General features: G+C 38.6%; 1 protein-coding gene across 1 annotated transcript in view; it reads right to left on the bottom strand.

The window, feature by feature from the left end:
- The window catches only part of ppp3cb (protein phosphatase 3, catalytic subunit, beta isozyme), an 89,599-nt gene that overhangs the window by 7,597 nt on the left and 61,387 nt on the right, over positions 1-20,615 (bottom strand). The window contains exons 7-13 of the mRNA XM_036561785.1: positions 16,375-16,452; positions 10,836-10,930; positions 8,217-8,342; positions 5,811-5,888; positions 3,543-3,627; positions 2,392-2,489; positions 1,797-1,844 (exon numbers count right to left, since the gene is read on the bottom strand). Coding sequence (XP_036417678.1) covers positions 1,797-1,844; positions 2,392-2,489; positions 3,543-3,627; positions 5,811-5,888; positions 8,217-8,342; positions 10,836-10,930; positions 16,375-16,452 — 608 coding nt within the window. The remainder of the gene's footprint in view (positions 1-1,796; positions 1,845-2,391; positions 2,490-3,542; positions 3,628-5,810; positions 5,889-8,216; positions 8,343-10,835; positions 10,931-16,374; positions 16,453-20,615) is intronic.

The raw sequence follows: 20,615 nt of genomic DNA, 5'->3' as shown, positions 1-20,615 counted from the left end.
TGTTTGGAGTGTGGTATTTATTTCAGTTGATCAGTTCATTTTGCTGTTACTACAGCATCTTTTTCATTGTTTAAGCTACACATAGCTGCTAATATAATACAGTAACAGTACAGTATAGTACTTATATCAGTACAGTTCAGTTAAATTAGCTAGCTATTAGATATCATTTCACAATACATGACACAGTATTTTGACGCACAGACACAGTGCACTAGCAGGGTCACATTCAAAAGCTGCCATCAAAATCTATTCGACAATGATTTTCATTCAAAATTTCACGTACTGTAATGCACTAAATCCAATTAAACAGGACTAATTAGTCAGTAAACTTTCTGCTTAGTGTATTTATAAGATATTCATCATTAAAAACTTTATTAGACCGCAACAAAAAATACTCTAATTTTGAAAATTATCAGTTACAATTTACATCCTTGTTGAAGCAGCAATGCTGTTTCTAGATTGCATAATAATAATGATAATATAATAATAATCGTTCAACATTCAAGTACAGCTTTTAAAAGGCAAGAAGTTCCACTGTTGGCCCTCTTGATTAAACAGAAGCTATTTTCTAGCTACTGCCATCCTGTGAATTACTGAAGTAATTTAGTATCATTTACAATCCACTTATGCTGGCAATGCCAGTAACATCTGTAATGTCAGCACTGGAGGATGCCTTCAGCAGACTATGGCGGACAGTGAACGTGAGAGAACTATGGATAAATCAAGAACCTGCGAGCAACAAAAGCAGTAAACAAGATGAAACATAGCTAGAAGCTGTAAACTGCGTTTGCCTTATTTTCACGTTCACACTGCTCAGGTTCACATTGAATTAATGCAAGTAATACATACTTTCGATGGAGCTTGTATTGACCACTTACAGATGTAACAAAACAGGGTCGATTCATTTCAATTAACTGCACAAACTAATGCGTTTAATCATGATAACTGTTTTAATTGTTTGACAGCTTAAATTTCTCAGGCATTTTCAGACGAATTCTTACATGGTACTCGACTAATAATCAAATGATCAATAACTGGAATGATAATCAAAATAACCATGAGTTTACTCAATAACTTAGATAACTGACAGTGACATCATTTTGAAATGTACATCACTTTTACATATTTTCACAGAACCTGAGTTGGGTGTTACAAATGCGACTAATCGTGATTTGTTGCCTTTGGCAATTAAAAACACATTGATACTTGATTATTAATCAAATTAATGATCAATTACTCAACTTATAACCAAAGTAACTGGTAGGTAACTCAGATGCCAATGTAATTGATAATGAAATCTTTACTTAATTTACATATTTTAACATCTACAGCTCTTCTTTAGGCTGGTAAGGAATTTTGTCTGTAAAGCTGGTCCAGCTTTGAAATGGTAGCTTTAAAAGAGCTTATCTGTGGGCGGAGCATGGAGAGGTCAACCCCGGACACTTTTGCATTGGAGGGGTATTAAACCCCCAAGATTCAGATTGATTGTGATAGTTTTCTATGTGAATTTGTGTGTGTGGCAGAGAATGGAGAACAGCAGAGCGCAGTCAGGCTTCAGCGCGAGCAGCTGTAGGTATCAGAGCTCATATATGTATGTGTGTCTAATTGAGTGTAAAGAGGCAATGATCTGTCTGGCCTATGGTAATGACACTGAGGGTGGTAACATCAGATGACGCAGCCCCCCGACCATTTCATAGCGACCACGAGCTACGTTAGCTAGCCTAGCTAGCAGAGTTCAGCGGTGGCTATGCAACCTCTGAGCACCACAGAGAGAGAGGCCGGCTGGTGATTATTACCTTCTCCGTCCTCAACTGACTCGATGGCTTCTATGGCCTCGATGGTAGCTGAGAAGGCACAGACAGACAGACAGACGGAGAGACAGACAGACGGAGAGACAGAGAGAGGAGGGGTGGAGGGAGCGTTATTGTGGCAGCCATGCACGCAGCACGACCCCCCAACCAGTCCGCCGCCAAGGCCGGGCAGCTAGCAGTTAGCATTAGCGGCACCGCTAGGCGGTTAGTAAGTAGTCTAGTAGTGTTTGTATGCGCATCCGTGCGTGTTTGTTTACGTTGTTTTCGTGTCTGAGTCAGGAATGTGAAGAAAGACAGGAGTGTAGAGGTGCGTAAGTGTGGCAGAGGTGTTGAAAGAGAGATAACGGAGGGACAGAATGGTCAGAGGTCAGAAGTGAAAAAAAGTAAGCGTAAAGAGAAAGAGAGAGGGACAGGTGCTGTAGAGCCCAAACAATTGCAGAAGTAGACTAAAAGAGTGGAAATGAGAGTGAGAGAGAGAGAAAGAGAGAGAAAGAGAGAGAAGAGGCTGACAGAGAAAAAGAGAGGTGTTAAAACTGTGTGATGCTTTTTTTATTGTTTGATGTTTTATTTTGGTGCTTACCGCTCTGTAAGGTTTGCTTTCCTCCAGACAGAACTCCGCTGGGCAGCATGCCAGTTGGGGTCAGGCCCTTTAGGGTCAGCACGTTCTCACTCTCCTCACTGCACAGAAGAAAAATACGTACAAACCTAAATACAGTGAGAAAGAGACGACCTTACACCTGAACTCATTGGCCATATTTTCAGAAACACTGAATAAAAATAAAAACTGCACCAAAAACTGTCATAATTAATTTTACATGATCTGTACTTTGTCCCCTAACAATTAAACAGGCTGTTCTCTTACTGCACCTTTTCAACTATGTAAACGAGCTCTGTTCTGATTGGCTGCCCTGTGTCGGGCCACATTTAAAAAGCAATCCAGGCTGAAACTAACTTCCGCATGAATGGGTGGGGCCAAACAGCTGTAGGCTGAATATGTAATGATACGATATGTCAATGTGTTGTTTTTCATGATATTACAGAAACAATACTTTAAAAACAGAATGTTTTTGCAGCTTTTTTCTATATATGCACTGTATAGACTGGATGTTTTGAAACATTAGCAATTTATATACTGTAGCAAACTATTTTCTTTCCAAAAAGTGTGGAAAATGTAGTTTTCCACTATTTGGGCTCTTCAACAGATGAGCACAGATCAAATCCAAGAGATGTCTGAATACGCACTTCAATGAAGGAGATCATTTTTATACAAATTTATTCTACTTTTGTTAAAAGATTTTGTAAGAATACTGAATCATAAATCTATTGTCATGAATCGAATTAAATCAGATCTCATGGTGGGGTATCCCCCCTAGAAGGGACCACCACAGCCCCGAGTATTAGATGTTATTTGGGTGGCGCTCAGCGCTGCAGTGACATGGTAGGGTTCGTGGAGCTGGTATGAGTGTCACAGTGTCACAGTGTCTCTAGAGTTTTTACACTCCTAAGTGACACTGTTAGTTTGAGAGTGGACCACCACCCAAAAATATCCGGCCAAGAGCATCTCTGACCATTAATGAAGGGATAGAGAACACAAACTGTACATCAACAGAACAGCTACAGTCCCTCACTGTACACCAGCGAGGTTCTTCTCTGTTGGTTCTCCCATCTCTCTGTTCAGTTTCCTGAAAATTCACACACAGAAACACACAGAAAAACTCTCACTAAACTCACCGCAAGACTGAGAACATCTTGGCCATTTTGCCGATGGCACGGATTTTGTTCCTGATCACCTCCTTACGGGCTGCTGCAGCATTGGCTGAGAGGACACAGACACACAGACATATTCAGGAGTTACAGGTGAAATACAAGAAACACACTGACAGTAAGTGAGAAAGGGAGAAAGTCTTTATAGCCAGCTGAGATACCTAGATGATTCATGAATTATAGCTTTGCAGTCAAGATGCTTCTGATCTACAAACATAACTACCCTTAAACTGATGTCTAAATTATGCTACATGTTCTGAAAATCATTCATTTCATTCATTTATTTTCTCACACTTTTATTCAATTAATTTAACCCTAATTTAACCATGAAAGCCAATAAAGAAGAATTCAATTTCTGCATAATTAAACGATTAAGATACAAACTACGTTGTTCAGAGTGTTTCGATGTGAGGCATTCTGTTCCAGAGAGGCTCAGAAGTCTGAATTGTTCCCAGTGGTGGTGATAGGAACCAAGTGTCTGAGGAGTTCAATGCCTCTAAAAGCTACTTTACAAAACGTGAGACATTGTTTCACGCTAGTTCTGAGAAGGTTTTTTTAAAAATGCATTTATGGCAGAGGTACATGCAGGGCGCTCTAAGGCAAAATAGTACCAAAAGAAAACTTTTTTTTAGATTTATCACTGTTTTATGATTATCAGTATTACATATAAAACACCACATGTAGAGACGTGTGTAGGTTCACTGTAAAAAACACACTACCACTGTAAAGAAATCTGACTCAGTAAATTTTCTACCATACTACACCATCTCACATCAAACTACTCTGTAGACTACTAAAATGTTCACATTTTAACGACTCAGTTACGTAGAAATTTTAAAACATCAGTGGAATACCTCTGTAAGGACAAATAATTATTTATAACCAGAGCCTGGCACACACCAGAAGAGGCTTGTGGGAAAGGGGGAAATATGGGTAAAAAAATAAACAAATATGTAGTGCAGTCAATGGTAAAACTCAAACAGTCTTGTGGTAAACGATTAACAGAAACCAGTGAAAGCAGACATTAACTGCCTCTTACAACAACCTACTGTCCATCGCTGATCTCTGTCAATCATTCAACACAAGACTGTTTGGGTTTCAGCACTGACTAACTATATTTCGTATTTGGCTTGAATGAAATTTTTTTTTTATTCCTATTTCCTTCTTTCCCACAGGTGCCTTCTGGTTTAACCAAAGAAATAATTTAAAACTAAGTGCGAAGTATAGTTGGCCAGTGCTAAAAGAGTCTTGTGGTGAATGATTAACAGAAACCAGTGATTAACAGTGAGGTCTTGTATGAGGCAGTTTATGTTTATGAGTTATGAGAATGTTTATGATTTACTCACCTGCCCTGTTTTACTACTGTTTCCCATTAAGGACAAGCTACATTGCAAAGTTTTGTATTTTTGGCCCAATCCCATTTCACCCCTCGCCCCTACCATTTAGCCCTTAGCACCCCCCCCACACCACAGGGGTAGAGTGTCCTGATTCTTGGTGAGATAGAGGGGTAGAGTGAAGTGATAGGGCTATATGGCCCCATTGTATTATCTTAGTTTAGTGTCATTTCAATGTATTATGCTCCTTCTCTTCATAACAAGCATGAAAAAACTGCTAATAGCATGCTGATGTCTCGGTAGCTAGCTAACTTTCCCGTTCCACCTTAAATAATCCAGCAGTTCTGACGTCTGAAGAGCCAGAATGTAACTACTGCACCATTTAAGGTGGAATGGGAAAATACCGAACAAGAATCTGGAGAATATCTGACTTCTGCTTCATATCACTGAATAATTAGGAGTGGGAGATAATAAATCATTGTCTTATCCCTCTCTTTGAAGGGATATGAGGCCCTAAATGTAACTAAAGCCCAGCAGTGAGGAGCTGAACTTTACCCTCCTCTGCTATCACTGAAGATGGGCCAGGTCGCCTAAAGAGCACCGCAAGCAGCCTGTTAATGAAGTAATGTTCTTCTTATTTGAGGGTCCCATTTCATAGGGAAGATTTCAACTACTACCCCTTGTAACTCAGTTCCAAGGGTCAATGTGACACTTGAAAACAAGGGGTAGGGGTAAAAATAAGAAATGGGATTGGGCCTTTATGAGCCAAACCAATCTGTGTCATATTTATTTAGAGCTCTGTAGAATCAAGACACTTTTAACACATGAAATATCAAAAATGGAATCTAATATTGACCCCAGAATGAACTGTGTGAGAAAAAACAAAGGTTCTTATCCTCACCATCAAAGATCTCGTCACCGTCATTCATGAGTTCATCATCTGAGCAGATACTGAGCACATTCACCAGCATCTCTGTCACTGTGGAGAGGCCAAAGCAGAAAGGTCACAGGGTTCGATGTGGCTGTGTAGTGCTATGCGCTGTGTGTGTGTGTTTGCTCTCTCGCTGATGGAAAAGCTTGACGGAGCAACAGGATTAACCTGTATGGCTATACGATCACAACACAAAGGCCACTGCATAGTCTATGGATTACTCACTGCTTGTACAAAACACTACCTATACAGGACACAGAGTGGGAGCGTATAACAAAGCAACCCACATCTGAACAGCGCTGTAGTGCATTTCTTGCCACACCTTACATACAAGTGTTATGTTATAGCAGCATTACAGCATGGATGCAACAAAGTCTTTACAATTCAACGTACATGTAATTGCTTTTGAAAATACTTTGCACAACAGATTTTGCCTGTATCCTTGTTTTTTAGAAAAGATGGTGATCGTACAGATGGGTGACAAAAGAAAAACCTGAATAAATGAGTGTAGATGCTGTAGATTAAGCAATAAACATCCTACCATGTGTGTAGCACGTATAAATGCTGAAAAGGATCAGCTCACCTTTATTTTGGATCAAGATGGCAAAAGGAAAAGATCTACGTGACTTTGAAAGAGTGTTGCTAGGGAGCCGCGCTGGTGACATCCCATATAAATTAAAATAATGCGAGGCCAGGACTTATTAAAGCGTGGGAATGAGATAATTAAGTCGTGGCTACAACTTAGTAAGATGTGGGAACGAGATCATGCCTTACTAGGTCGTGGCCACGCATTAGGATCTCGTTTCCACACCTTACTAAGTCATGGCCATGACTTAATTATCTCATTCCCACACCTTATTAAGTCACGACCGTGCATTATTTTTATTTATACAGTTTGTCCCCAGTGGGGCTCCATAGGTAGCAGTGCATAGACCCCTCAATACAAAGATGAATGCACATCTGAGAGTTCAGTGGTGTAATAACCACAGACACTGATCTACAGAGATGTGGAAAACAGTGATATGTGAAGATTCGCTTTACCAAATTCTCCACATGTGCTCTGTTATGCTGTGGGGGGCATTTTGTTGGCATGGTTTGGGTCCACCTGTCCCCTTGGAGGGAAAGATCAGTGTAAATCAACAGAGAGTTATTCTGATGGGAGTGGTCTCCTCCAGGATGACAGCGCCTCCATCTACAGGACATGAGTATGGAGGTCAATCAGTGTCACCAGAAGATGAGCCTGAATTCAGACTGCTTCAAAACAAAATGCAAGCTTAACTTGATGATCTTCAGGATTTTCATTGCAAATTTTAGATATTTGAATAGACTGAATCTGTATGAATTCACCTTTTTGAAATTAACGTCTTGAACAATTCAAGAAAAAAAATTGAGGTTATAAAAAGTTTAGTTTAAAAAAAAATAAGAAATGTAGGTTGAAAACAAGTGTGAAAGAAGGTTCAGGTTCCAAGATTTTTGTATCGTGAGAAGGTAAACAAGCAACTAATAACTGGGAAAGCCCCATGTTGCCTTAACAGCGCTGGTGTGAAACCCTGCCCTCTGAGCTGTGTTGTGATTGGCCAGGCTTGAGTTTAATTATGTCCCGCCTCTTTTGCTCTTTCTGTGTAGCCCAGATGTCTCCCCTGAATTTCTACAACCTAAAGTTATCACACTTGTTTCTTGTTTTTATTTTGGTCTAACTACTTTTTAACTTGAACTTTTTATGATTTCTTTGTAACCTGATTTTTTGAACCAAAATCCAAGACTTCAATTTCAAAGGTCAGATTTCAGACTAAGTACATTCAAATATCCAAAATTTGTAGTAAAAACTTTGAGAATATCAAATTACACATGCATTGTTTTCAAGCATCATAAATTCAGGTTCTGGTGACACTGATGTATTTGACCCCTTAATTTGAGGGATCACTGAATGGATGATTAGTATGACAGTGATATGAATCACAAGCTACGGCCTTCGCAGTCACTAGATCTCGACACAGCTGAACACCTGTAGGAGATTTTGGACTGATTTGTTAGACAATGCTCTCCACCACCATCTTTCTACTATCAATCCACCATCCTTAAATGCTCTCCACCATCATCAGATCACCAATTGAGCGAATATGTTTTGGAGATATGGCGCTCCATCCCTCCAGTACAGTTCCTGAGACTTGGAGAATCTACGTCAAGACGCAATAAAGCTGTCCTGTCAGTTACTGAGACAGTTTATGTTGGGTTTCCCTTTGATTTCTCACCCGTCAGTACATGGTTGTCATAATTATGACCAACATTTCATAACATTTCTTTAATAGGAAACTGTCAGATGTAGTATGTTAACATGTTTCATATTTCATGTGTGGGTTTTCGCTCCTCTTGTACCTTTCTCTCCTACGAAGGGCAGAGACCAGGTGAACACGTCCATGAAGTTAGGCAGCCAGTAGGGGTGCGGCGAACAATTAAACTGCCGTATGTTCATCACATTGTTCTCATATTTTAGCACAGCAGCTGCAGAAACATGAAATAGTTAGAAACACACACACACACCACAGTTTTCCTTCCACAGTTCATTTAGGTTGGTAAGCTTGACGTTTAACATATGTATCTCACACACCTGTCAGTCTGTCAGTCAGCTGTGTAAAGCTACAGTAGCATTATGCATATGACACATTCGCACAAGAGAGCACGTTTCACACGGAGGGCCAGATGTATGTATGAGTGCAGAACAACAGCAATATGCACCCACAATGCAACAGAATAGAACGCTTGATTTACTAATACTACAGATTGTCATAAACACTGCATATAGCCACACCTACTAACTGTTGAGGACCAGGGTTTAAAAGGCACAGTAAAATAATGGAGCTGTCAACAAGCTCAGTGAAAACCAGAAAAAGAAACTCAGCAATGAAGAGATGAGAAAATTAAGTTTCCCACCAAAATATTCTACAGGGTTTACTCCAGCTATGAGTTCATACAATGATAGCATAGACTTAATACTCCTGTCACCGTCTAACTGCTGTGTTTGCTGCCATTGTTAACAAAAGTCTCTCAACAACACATGAGGGGAAAATTGAAAACTGATGTAAAAACAGGCACTAAAATTTTAGTAAATCAAGCAGACTCAGCTACATGTACTCAGCTGCATGTGTAACATTTCCACTCACTTTTTGCGTGATCCTCTCATGTATACCGAAATCGCAATAAGAAAGCATGCTATTTTAATTGTAGCCCTTATTGTCAACACTGTTGTTGTAAGTTGTACACAGGGAAATTTAACCCAATAACACAGAGCTTGTGAACTGCCTGTAGTTGACTTAGACCCCATGTGTCAAACACAAGGTCACAAGTCAGGCCTGTGACACAGTCCTCTTTGGCCCACAAAATTATTTTCATTATTAGCTTGTATCACAATGAGTTGCACTACAGTCCCCAGCATGCACTGCAACACTGTTTGTTCTAAACCCTCTTCTCCAACAACAAGCTATCGGTCGGCGGTTACACAAAAAGAAAAGATGCCAGGTGTTTAGTTCAAGCAAACAGACAGTTTTTAAAAAATACTACCTAAAACAATTAATTTTTATTTAGAATTATGTTTGAATAAGTATTCAATGCCTATCTTGCTGTAGCAGTTTTGGCATATTTTGAATAAACGATGGTCCATTCGGCTCAGGGCAAAACGTTAAGTAAAAATGAAATAACACAGCTGGCCCACAGATTTATTGAGATTTTTTTAATATGGCCCTTTTAGTGCTTGGGTTTGACACCCCTGACTTAGATGAATCAAAAGCAACCAAACAGCCATGCGCTATGTGAGTGGCAATGTAACCGCAGCTAACTGGCAGTAACTGGTAGCCTCAAGCCAGAAAAAGTGGATATGCTGGTCTACTTGACAAAAAGCAGGCCTAGACATGAATACATTTCAATTTAAGTCACAGTCATGATATTGATTAAAAGAATTGCTTTTAAATATTTTCCCTAATACGTTCAGTCCTAGCAAGCCCTCATATGCATATGCGTGAAGAAGAGAAGCACAAGTGTTTTACCATGCACACGGGCCGTAGACTACGCTTTTAGGCTGATGCACCGGGTTCATTCATAACAAACAGGCAGAACGTCTGCCTGACACTGCTGCAAAAGACTTAGGCCTGATTTCACGCATACAAACTCTTGATTTTCATTTTGGTGCTCATGTTAACAGCTCAGAGCTTTCACACAGTCAGAGGGGCAGAGCATTACAGCCGCAACATGCAATAAAATACACTGAAATAAGTAATGAAAGTCAATAACAATAAAACAGAAAAACAAATAAAAACGTTACAAAATGCAAAATCTTTAATAAAAGACTGTTAAGAAATACTAGTTAAACATTTTGTGCCCCATACAGATTTCCCGGTTGGTCTACCAGGCTTGAAACAATGCCCCAATCACAGCTCAGAATGCTATCGAGGATAAACAAATGTGTCACGCTCTTTTACGAATAATATTTTCGAACAAGCTAAGTGACTGACTATTTATCTGTTTGGAAAAAGGATATCTGTAACACTTTCTTGCTGCAACACTCTGCAGAACAAACCCTGCCACATTGCTCGTGTCATACAGAGGTTGCATGTGTGAAACCAGTCTTACTACATTGGTCCCAGCATGCATGTTCGTGAGTGCATATGATTGTGTGTTTGCATACTGTCAGTGTTATCGAACTCCATTTTTTGGTTTGTTTTTATCTTTTAAACCATTGTAAAATGCCAGCGGTCCTACATTTGTGTGACAAGCTCAAGATGAGTGGACTGATAGAAATGGTCTAAAATGACTAAAATTACCCTTAAAAAAAATAATACATTTTTGAATAAACAAATTTACATCTCCAACACAGTAACTTTATAAAAGATTCTTATAAACATTCTTAACTTTTAATACAAGTTAATGTACAGTAATTTGATCTATTTATACTGGTACTTTCATCATCCAGGTTTCACACCATGTAAAGAGCATGATTCTGACCTTTGTTATTATAAACGTCCAGGTAATTGGGAGCGGAGAAGATGGTGATGAGGGAAGGGAAGCCTGTCGTCTGGCTCTTTCTGTACATGCGGTAACTGCAGAGAGAAAACGTGCGAGACTGAGTTTAGAGAAGATGAGTGTTAAACTCATGTGGGTCCCAAAGGACTTTTTTACCGCTCTGTGATGGCTCAGGACAGTTAATGGTGAGTTTCCTAAAACTGCTTAGGAGAAACAGCATTAGATAAAGAGGAGATACAAGAGCATTAAGGAGGAGATGAGCGTTTAGTTTCAGGTAAACATGAGAATTGTTATCTCAGCAAATCTACTAAACCTCAAAACTCCTTTTCTCAGGAAAAATACCTGAGCAGCAGGAGGGACTAAAAGCTCTCAAAGATATTAAGGAGATATCTTTTTATTTTTCTTTCCTGCAGTGGGGTAGTCATGCATTCTGCCTGAGCCCAAGAGCATCCCACCTACAGCACCTACAACAGTTTTAAATCCATAGTGTTTTGGGGGCTAAAGGAAATAAGGAACTTCAGGAATGCCATGCCCCATAAAGCTGCATGAAACCATATAAAGAACACAAAAAAAAACAATATGCAATAATTATTATTGATCCCTTCACACCCAAATCAAACTTTGTGCTTTACGATTCAAAGTTTCCTCCTAAAAATAACTAACTTCCACTGCACCATCTCCAATGTGCCCGCTTAAAAGCTGTTTTAGGCCATGTTTATTTTATTTTCTATATTTATTTTAATTATTTCTTTTCTATTTTAGTTACTTCTTCCATAATTTTAATTGTAGAGCGCATCAGAAACTGATCACATACACTCTCAAAAAAAAGGTACCGTACTGTCACTGGGGCAGTGTCCCTCTTGTCACTGGGGTGGTCCCCTCAAGGGTACATCTCAGTACCTTTAGTCAGGGAACATAATTGTACCATAATCCACTGAAATTATATTTCCTAAATTGTATTGACTCCACACATCCAGCCTCGTCTCCAGTCTTATTTTACTGTTCTATTTTAATACATTCGTTTATGAAAAGGTACAAATCTGTACTTTTCACCTGGAAAAACGTATTTAAGGTACACAACTGGACCTTAAAACCACTGTTGTACCTTTAAAGGAACGTTTACATTGTTTGAACCCTGATGAATGAAAAATGTACCTGCACAGAACCTTTATTTCTAACAGTGAAGCTAGCAGATGGCTACCTCAACTACTGATTGCCTGTGTCTCCAATAGATGCACACATGGCTGGTCATGTGTTCCCTGACTTGTATGTGTTTACAACAGCATGTCAATTGTCCTAAGTATACACACAAACGGCTAGTTGTAAGCTTTACAACACAATGTACATGGACCTGACATAATCCTAATCAAAAAAGCAGCGCGAAGAGGAACAAATTCAGGAGAAAAACTAAAGCTGGGTAAATTTAGGCCAAAATCCATTAAAGGAAATCGGCTGTGAATGTGAAATCTTAACACAGCCACACTATGACCTGAGAAATGCTGTCTAACCCACGCTTATGAGGCTGCGTGTCAGAGGTGAGAGGAGAGTTATGACTATAATTGAGCAGTATGAGTATTGTACTGGGGCCTTGGTGCCAGGCCTGGTCTCTTGAGGCCAAAAAAGTAGCTATTTCTGCTTTTTAATCTACTCTTCTCCTTAAATGACATGATATCTCAATGCTGTGGTCACGTTCTTTATCATACATAAGGAACAAAAAAAAAGCACAGGAATATAGTCATATGCAAAAATTTGGGCACTCCTGTTCAAATGATGTTTTGTTGATTTTCTAAGCAAAAATACACCAGATACATCAGCCATAACATTAAAACCAACTCCCTGTTTCTAGACTCTTTGTCCATTTTATCAGCTCTGATCCGCTCGTACTAGCACAACATACACTAACACACCACCACCACGTCAGTGCTGAGAATGATACACCACTTAAATAATACCTGCTCTATGGGGGTCCTGTGGGGGTCCTGACCATTGAAGAACAGAAGGATACTACAGTATGCAGAGAAACAGATGGGCTACAGTCTGTAATTGTTGAACGACAAAGTGCTCCTATATAGAGTGTAGAAACAAGTAGGTGTTCTGTGTTATGTTATGGCTGGTCAGTGTAAGCTCATCCTCTATAGAGAACACACTTCTTTAATGCATTTTAATGCACAATTACTGTTTGTCTGCTGAATTTAACATATTGAGAAAAAAATGTTAGGGCACATTTTACATTTTATTGTTCCATCATGTTAAACTAAAATATATAAAGACTGCAGTAAAAATGACAGACAATGCCATATTAACCTTGTACAGCATCTTGAAACTTTTCCCTCAGAAAATCAACAAAACATTTAATTTGAACAGAGAAGTTCAAACTTTCGCATACATCTGTACTTAATAATAATTAAAAAAAAATAAAATAATAATAATAATAGTATTTATATTTATGCCTGTGGCAGCTCAAAATGCTTTACAGACAGGTGATAAAATTCAACAGTATTAGAAGAAATGATAGGTATTAATATAGAATCATATAAGAAAATGACTTTCATTTTTCAATGAATGAAAATCAAATTAGAAGATAAACACCACGAGACGTAGAGTTTTAATTAAATGCTGAGTTAAACAGATTCGTTTTTAGATGCTTCTTAAAAGTGAGCTCTGAGCTTGTCTGTCTAATAAAAGGTGGAATTGAGCTCCACAGTTCAGAAGCAGAATAACTGAACGAGCCTCTCCATGTTTTCTGTATTTTACAGAAGGTGTTTGTAGAAGTTCAGTATCTGCAGATCTAAGATCTCAAGCTGGATCATAAACAGACAAACACTCTGTGATGTAAGCGGTGCTTTAAGGTCATTTTGAGATTTAAAACCTAGTAGCAGAACTTTAAGATCTATTCTAAATGACACAGGAAGCCAGTGCAGCTCTTTTAAAATGGGAGTGATGTGATCTCTCTGTTTTGTTTTTGTTAGGATGCTGCTGCATTTTGTACGAGTTGTAGAGGACGTATTGTTTCTTAGGAAGCCCAGTAAGAAGACCATTACAGTGATCAACTCGTAACAAATGCATGAACAAGTTTCTCTGCGTCGCTCTGAGATAGAAAAGGCAGAACTTTAGTGACATTTTTCTTCAGCAATATTTCTCAAACTTCATACTACAGTCTCCCTTTATAGTTACTCTGACGAAAAAAATCAATAATAAGCTCATAATGATGTCAATTCTGTTCTGAATGTGGCAGCTTTTTAATGCAGTGATAGAAAACACAGTAGCACCTGTTCCACTGATGTTGCCAAAGGCACACTGTCTTATTTGCTAAGAACACTTCTTGTTGTAGGAGCATGTTTTTTTTTTTTTGTTGTTCAACCTAGTTTGCTCTTAGAGTTTCAAACGTTTGCCCAGAACAGCCCCTCTGTAACTGATACATGGCAAATATATGGTAGCTAATTTCTGCACAGACTCAAACCATTTAATCAAAGTCTTCACCCACAGCAAAAAGGGCAAGGTTACTCCTACAGCTTCCCGTCATGAACACAGACCTAGTTTCAAATGATTTCAAAAGTGCTAGGGACATTCTGGAGGGTGTTTGGGGGTGTTGGGGGACACGGGGGATTTAGCTGAGTCACCCCGCCCCGGCAAAAAAAAAAAAAGATATAATTTCCCGCCTTAATATTTGCCATATATCTATCAAGCCTAATCTCCTCAACTAGCAGACACTTTTAGAGACAAACAAGCATAAAAGCCTTAAACTGCTACAATTACTGTTCACTGTAAGAGATGCTGTAGTGGTGTGTAATAGTAACACTGTAAGACTGTTACACTGTAGTGTAACGCTGGCATTGCAGTGATGCAGGGTTTAAAGCAGGGACCCTGTAGTGGGTCTAATACAGTGGTCCGCAAGTATGTGCAACATAGGCAGTTTGGTGTACACAGCAATCAGGACAAAAATTTACTTTCCCCTTTTTTTCAAAATTTCTGCAGATTTAGATAATTACATTAAGATGTAAACAGTCATTCAGAGTGGTTGAACGTGAAATGCTCTGCTGTAGAGAAACATATTGAGTCGGTAAATCCACATTGGTGGTAATCAGACTGAAGCAATTAATGCCTCTACAAGCTACCTCAGAGGAAATTATCAGACAAAATGATTATGAATACACTGCCTGATATTTGGCTACGTTCACATTACCAGGTTGAAGTGGCACAAATCCTAATGTGACTCAGATCTGATGTTTTCAGGGCTGTGTGGACATGCAAATCTGATCTTTTTAAATCCGACCTGAGCCACTTTCACATGTGGTCCTAGATCAGATACGTATCCCGATTCGTGGCCATGCGACCTTAATGTGACGCTCAGATTGGAATTCATATGCTTTTTTTTCCACTGCGCATGCTCCATCATTCAGCGTTACCATGGCAGCAGCGCCGAACAGATGTTAAAGCCTGTAAACGGTGGAAAAGCAACTCATTTCACCTTTTTCTCCTTCGTCTCGCTCTGATAATGAACAGCTGAGAGCTGATCAGAGTTAATGATCTTCACAGCGAAGCTCGTTCTGACCTTTAGTCTGTTTGATAATGATGAACGTGATTCATTCACGTGACGATACTGAGTAGGATGTGATCATGAGGGTCATTTCAGGACGCCGGTTCGTTCACATTAATGACAGATTTGAATCACTTACCTAAACGAGCGTGAACCATCGAGTCAGAGAGATCGGATTTGAGCAAAAATCTAACTTGAGCAATGAGGCTTGTAATGTGAATGTAGCCTTTGAGACAATGTTGTTTGATATTGCAATAAGATTTTGGCCTAAAACGTACTTTTAATATTTATAAAGGGCAGAGAGGTACATGCAGGGTGTTCTGAGGACCATAGTGATAAAACCGATTTATCACTATTTTACCATCAACACTACATATAAAATCTCAGAAGACACGTAGCAATACTGGAGGTTTTTGATAGTAAATAAAATTGCTATATTAGCATTGTAGTCATTGTGACCCCGGTTCCTATCACCACCACTGTAAAGAAATCTCATGCAGCAAGTTTCTCTATAGTAAACGATTTCATATCAAAACACTGAATGACTTTATTTAAAAAGTCTCAACTACCGAATTATGCTGAAGTTTTTTGGATTTCCCCTTTTCATTTATTAATATAATTTTTTTAAAGCACATTTTTAAGAAAAGTATGAAATATGCACTTTTTTCTATAAAAAGTTAATGGATATGCCAAGATGAATTAACGCATCCTTTTAAGTATGGTGTCATGAAGCTTTAGCATTGGTTAGAAAACAGTCACCTAGTTAGCCTTCTTATAGTAGGTTTAACTGATAAACCTTATTTTTCCACTGGCTGTTTTTGTTTCTTGCTATCAGATAAAAAATGTTAACAGTATAGGCTTATAAACATTACCAGTGTAGTGTCATTATGTCTGAAAATGCCTGGCAAATACTGCACAACAAACATCCAAAACGTGATGTTAGTTAAATTCAATATATTAGGGATTATTAAAGAACAGTCTTACCCTGCGTCCTGGGCCTCGTGAGCTCGGATGACTGAGAGAAGGTTATTAGTCTGTAGGAACTCACACACTGCAGGATAGCTGAACGAGAGAGAGAGAGAGAGAGAGAGAGAGAGAGGGAGAGAAAGAGAGAGGGAGAGAAAGAGAGAGGGTTTAAATATTTCAGACACAACCTGACACCATAGTATGGAAGATTTTCTAGAGAGTGTCAAACGGTCACTGAAATCACCTTCAAGAGATTAATTCTGAGGGTCATCATGCTGTCAAATGTAAGCATGCTCTGTCTACTCAGATAATTGGTCACAGTTACATCCTGCTTGTAAACTCTCTCACAGCCACAAGGTGGAGCTACTAAGTATCCATATTCAAATATATCCACATTCAAATATCTCCTCAACAGATCATACACAAATAAAACCTCTTAAAGCACAGTGATCAGTAATATCCACTACAACCACACAGTAAAATGTGTGAATGTAGTTTTTGCTGGATTGGAATCTGATTCTGACAGCTTCCTGTTTATGACTGCAGCATAAATTTCAGAAATTGTGTCACTAGCAAAGGCCCTGTGTGTATCACCCTAAAAACACCTGACTTTCCTAGTGAAAGAGAGCTTATTTCAAATAAAGGACCTGAGAGGAATCAAATGCATCACCAGTTCAAGATTTGAGTGAATGTGATCCAGTTTGGATTCATTGCTGTGACAGCCTCACTTCTATACAGGGAAATGATACACATAGGAAAATACTTCAGCAGGGAAATAAGATACACAGGGAAATATCTCTATAAACAGAAATGTTTGTGAAAAGGGGCCCTTTTGCCTTTGCTGACTGCAACTCAGGGACATTTTATACACAAACAGGGTCACATGGAAAAAGAGTCAAAATAACATGAACTTCATTAGAATTCTAACCAGCAATTTATCTCAAAAAGAAGAACATTTACAAATGAAGGATGGTACAGATTTAATCTTGTGGTATAGTGATACTCACATTGATTTACTGCAGTTCAATCATTGTAAACTACAATAAGGATACCTTCCCACTGCTAAGCACTACTTCTCTTATGTCTAAGGAAAAACTCATTACAACAAACCTGCAGTGAGAACGGCAGTGGCAGTAAATTAGTTGAAATTATTAGATTATGGTTAAATAATAAAGCAATAAGCCACGAGAGGCTGTTTGAGTCTTGGTTCCTCTCAAGGTTTCTTCTTCTTGCTCTTAGGGAGTTTTTCCTTGCCATTGTCGCCACTGGCGACACTCATGGGGGCCCGGACCCGGATTTTTCTGTAAAGCTGCTTTGTGACGACAAGCGCTATATAAATAAACTTTGACTTTACACAGCAGCGTTTAATGTAAATACTTTCCTTTAAAAGCACTTTTTGGTCACCAAATTACCACCACAAGTCTTTTGCCAGTCTGAGGACGCCACTTTTCTAACGCTGGGGCTAAATCTCAAACGGATCCCTGCTCCCTACATAGTGCACTAACTTACATAGGAATTTAAATACTGACTCCTGCAGCACAACAATGCACAATACTGCTAAAAATGGTGATTTGGGATTCATCCACGTTCATACTCGACAAGCAATGCACTATTTGACAATAGAAGCTAGAATTTCTAAACTTAATGTAACACAGCACACTACTTAGGGAGTACAGAGCCATATGGGGTTCAGTCTGGGTTTGACGCTACATCTGACTGAAACATGGACATTTGAAGACATTCAGGTGATTTTCTTTAGACTTTTTTATTGCCGTTTTTCAAAGAATCATATTGTGAGTACTTTAATTCAAGCCTGTGGTATTAATGATGGAGTTATTTAGCATGTTTGCTATTTTTTAGCCTGTTGTCTAGCTGACCAGCCTAGTTCCAGTAAAGAAAATAAGTTGCCAGCCCCTAAATTTAAACAGAACCGGGTTCTTACTCATCAGTACACTCTAATCAGCATTAGAGTGAAAGATTAATTCATTAAAAGCACAAGAGTTTTTTGTGCCGTGGCGCAGTGATACAGAGTTCAGCTGTTGTAAGATCGTCATATACAAATACTGATGTATCGTGGATTTTGCAACAGGATTTTACAACACGGCCCAGCGAATGAGATTTTAGGACCGGAACTATCCGTTTTACAAGGTTAAACAAACAACATCTGAGAACAACATTAAGGTCAGTTAGCTTTTCTTAGCTTAGCTGCTGAAAGCTTGATAAAGTAGTCAGATTCAAGTTTTCCTTTGAGCTACTGTACCATTTTTACCTTCTCAGTCTGTTAGCACAGCTGCCACGGACACTACCAGGAGGTCTGAGCTGAAAGTTTCACAAATATAGCAACGGCACCTGAGGGAGGCAGTCAATTACACCTGTTCCCACCTTGTTCATGACACAATAAGCAAAATGGACACTGTGTGAATAAAGTGAGTACAGAGAAAAGTGCCTGAAGCTCAAGGTTTGATGCTTTCTCAAAAGGTTAGTCTGTGAAAAATCACTTTTCCTTACTGTGCTGGAATCTGTCTATGTCACTCGACCAGCCTGGGCCCATTTCCCTACAGCACTGCAGAACAAAGACGACTGTAAGAACACGCTCCACCAGTTAAGACGATCTTAAGGATACGGTGGGGAGGATGTTCGAATTCAGTCGGGAATCATGGAACCATTACAGGAGAGACATCGACAAACAACAATAAGCAAATATTTCTTTCTGAACAATCTCTAACACTTAGAGCAGTGATTATCATGTATATACAGGATTTTCACGACCTCAGAATGTGGGTAAATGTATTTAAACAAACATTCAGTTATTATATTAAACAAACAAAAAAATAACGTAATTAGATTTGCTAGGATGGTTGCTTAAGGTCACTCGATCCCTGAGCCCTTTTATCACAGCAACAAAATTGACTTTTTTTTTCTTTCTTTGTTACCTTGTTAGCTTATGTTACTGGTCACAAACATGATTAATTATATATCATTGAAAAACAGAATTCTTGTTTTTCTATAGTCTTTGAGTGAAGTGAAGGGACATTTCCCACCTCTAAAACGTCTTCTGATTATTGATTACATCACTGAGTACCAGCGGGCGGGAGAAACAATAATAACCAATAATATCATGTTTTACCTCCTACTCGCACTACCACACCTTTCATCAGCAATAAGCAATAAGCCACGAGAGGCCGTGGGTTACTGCGACTTTATCACGGGGAAGGGCCTAAAACTACCTTTCCCATGATAAAATTGCAGTTACTCACTGCCTCGAGTGGCTTACTGCTTTTATAAAAAAGCGACAAACATAAAATATATTAAAAAACACAATATTTTAGATAATTATTTAAGTTATTATTAATAATAATCAGCATAAACAAGTATTCAGCCAAGAAATGTAGTTCCTTTAGAGTACAGTATTGTTGCTAAGTAACCACTGACCTCTGAATGAGGAGAAGAATAATAACCAATTTTATCATGTTTCACCTCCTACTCCCACCACCCCACCTATCATCAGGAGAAAACGCTCAGCTAGCTCAGTGCAAGGTACTTCTAGCAATGTGGGATGATGTTCAATAATTACATAGTGCTGAAACAATTATTCCACATAATCTATAAGGTGGGCAGTAAATAATTGCCTTCAAATATTTACACTGTTGAGTTTTTGTTTACATTTTCAAAGTGATGATTAGCACAGAGTGAATTAACAACCTGAGTAAGGCAGCAATTCACTTATAGTGTCATACCAGTGTAAGCAGATAGCGAAAGAACAATCATAAACGTTAAAAAAGTAAAGTCTGAAAACATTTTTTTAAAATGAATGACAGTAACATATGCAAGTCTGACTTTCCACGCAAGCACAACGTTACCTTCGACCCCACCATAAAGAAAGCATGCTGAGGTCATATCTGTGAGTAAAGGTTATATATATATATATATATATATATATATATATATATATATATATATATCTCACTGTTGTCGGAGGAAAACCTTGTATCTCCATTTTTTCATTTTTTAGTTTTTGACATAATTTGAAAATGCATGTTACTCTTTACATTGTATGTAAATTTCATGATGAATGGACCAAAACAAACAACTCAAAATGATTTGGAAAAAGTCTGGTTCCATTAACTTACATTAAAAGTAAAGTAGGTTTTTTCCTTCTACTGTAAAGTTACCATTTTAGAGATACAAGGTTTTCTTCTGTCAACAGTGATATATACATATACATAACCTTTACTCACTGTTCTGTTGCTTTGACACCA

This window comes from Colossoma macropomum, unplaced genomic scaffold (assembly GCF_904425465.1).
Source record: "Colossoma macropomum unplaced genomic scaffold, Colossoma_macropomum, whole genome shotgun sequence".
NCBI lineage: Eukaryota > Metazoa > Chordata > Actinopteri > Characiformes > Serrasalmidae > Colossoma > Colossoma macropomum.
Note: the sequence above shows the minus strand (reverse complement) of the source record. Positions and strands in the feature narration are given on the sequence as shown.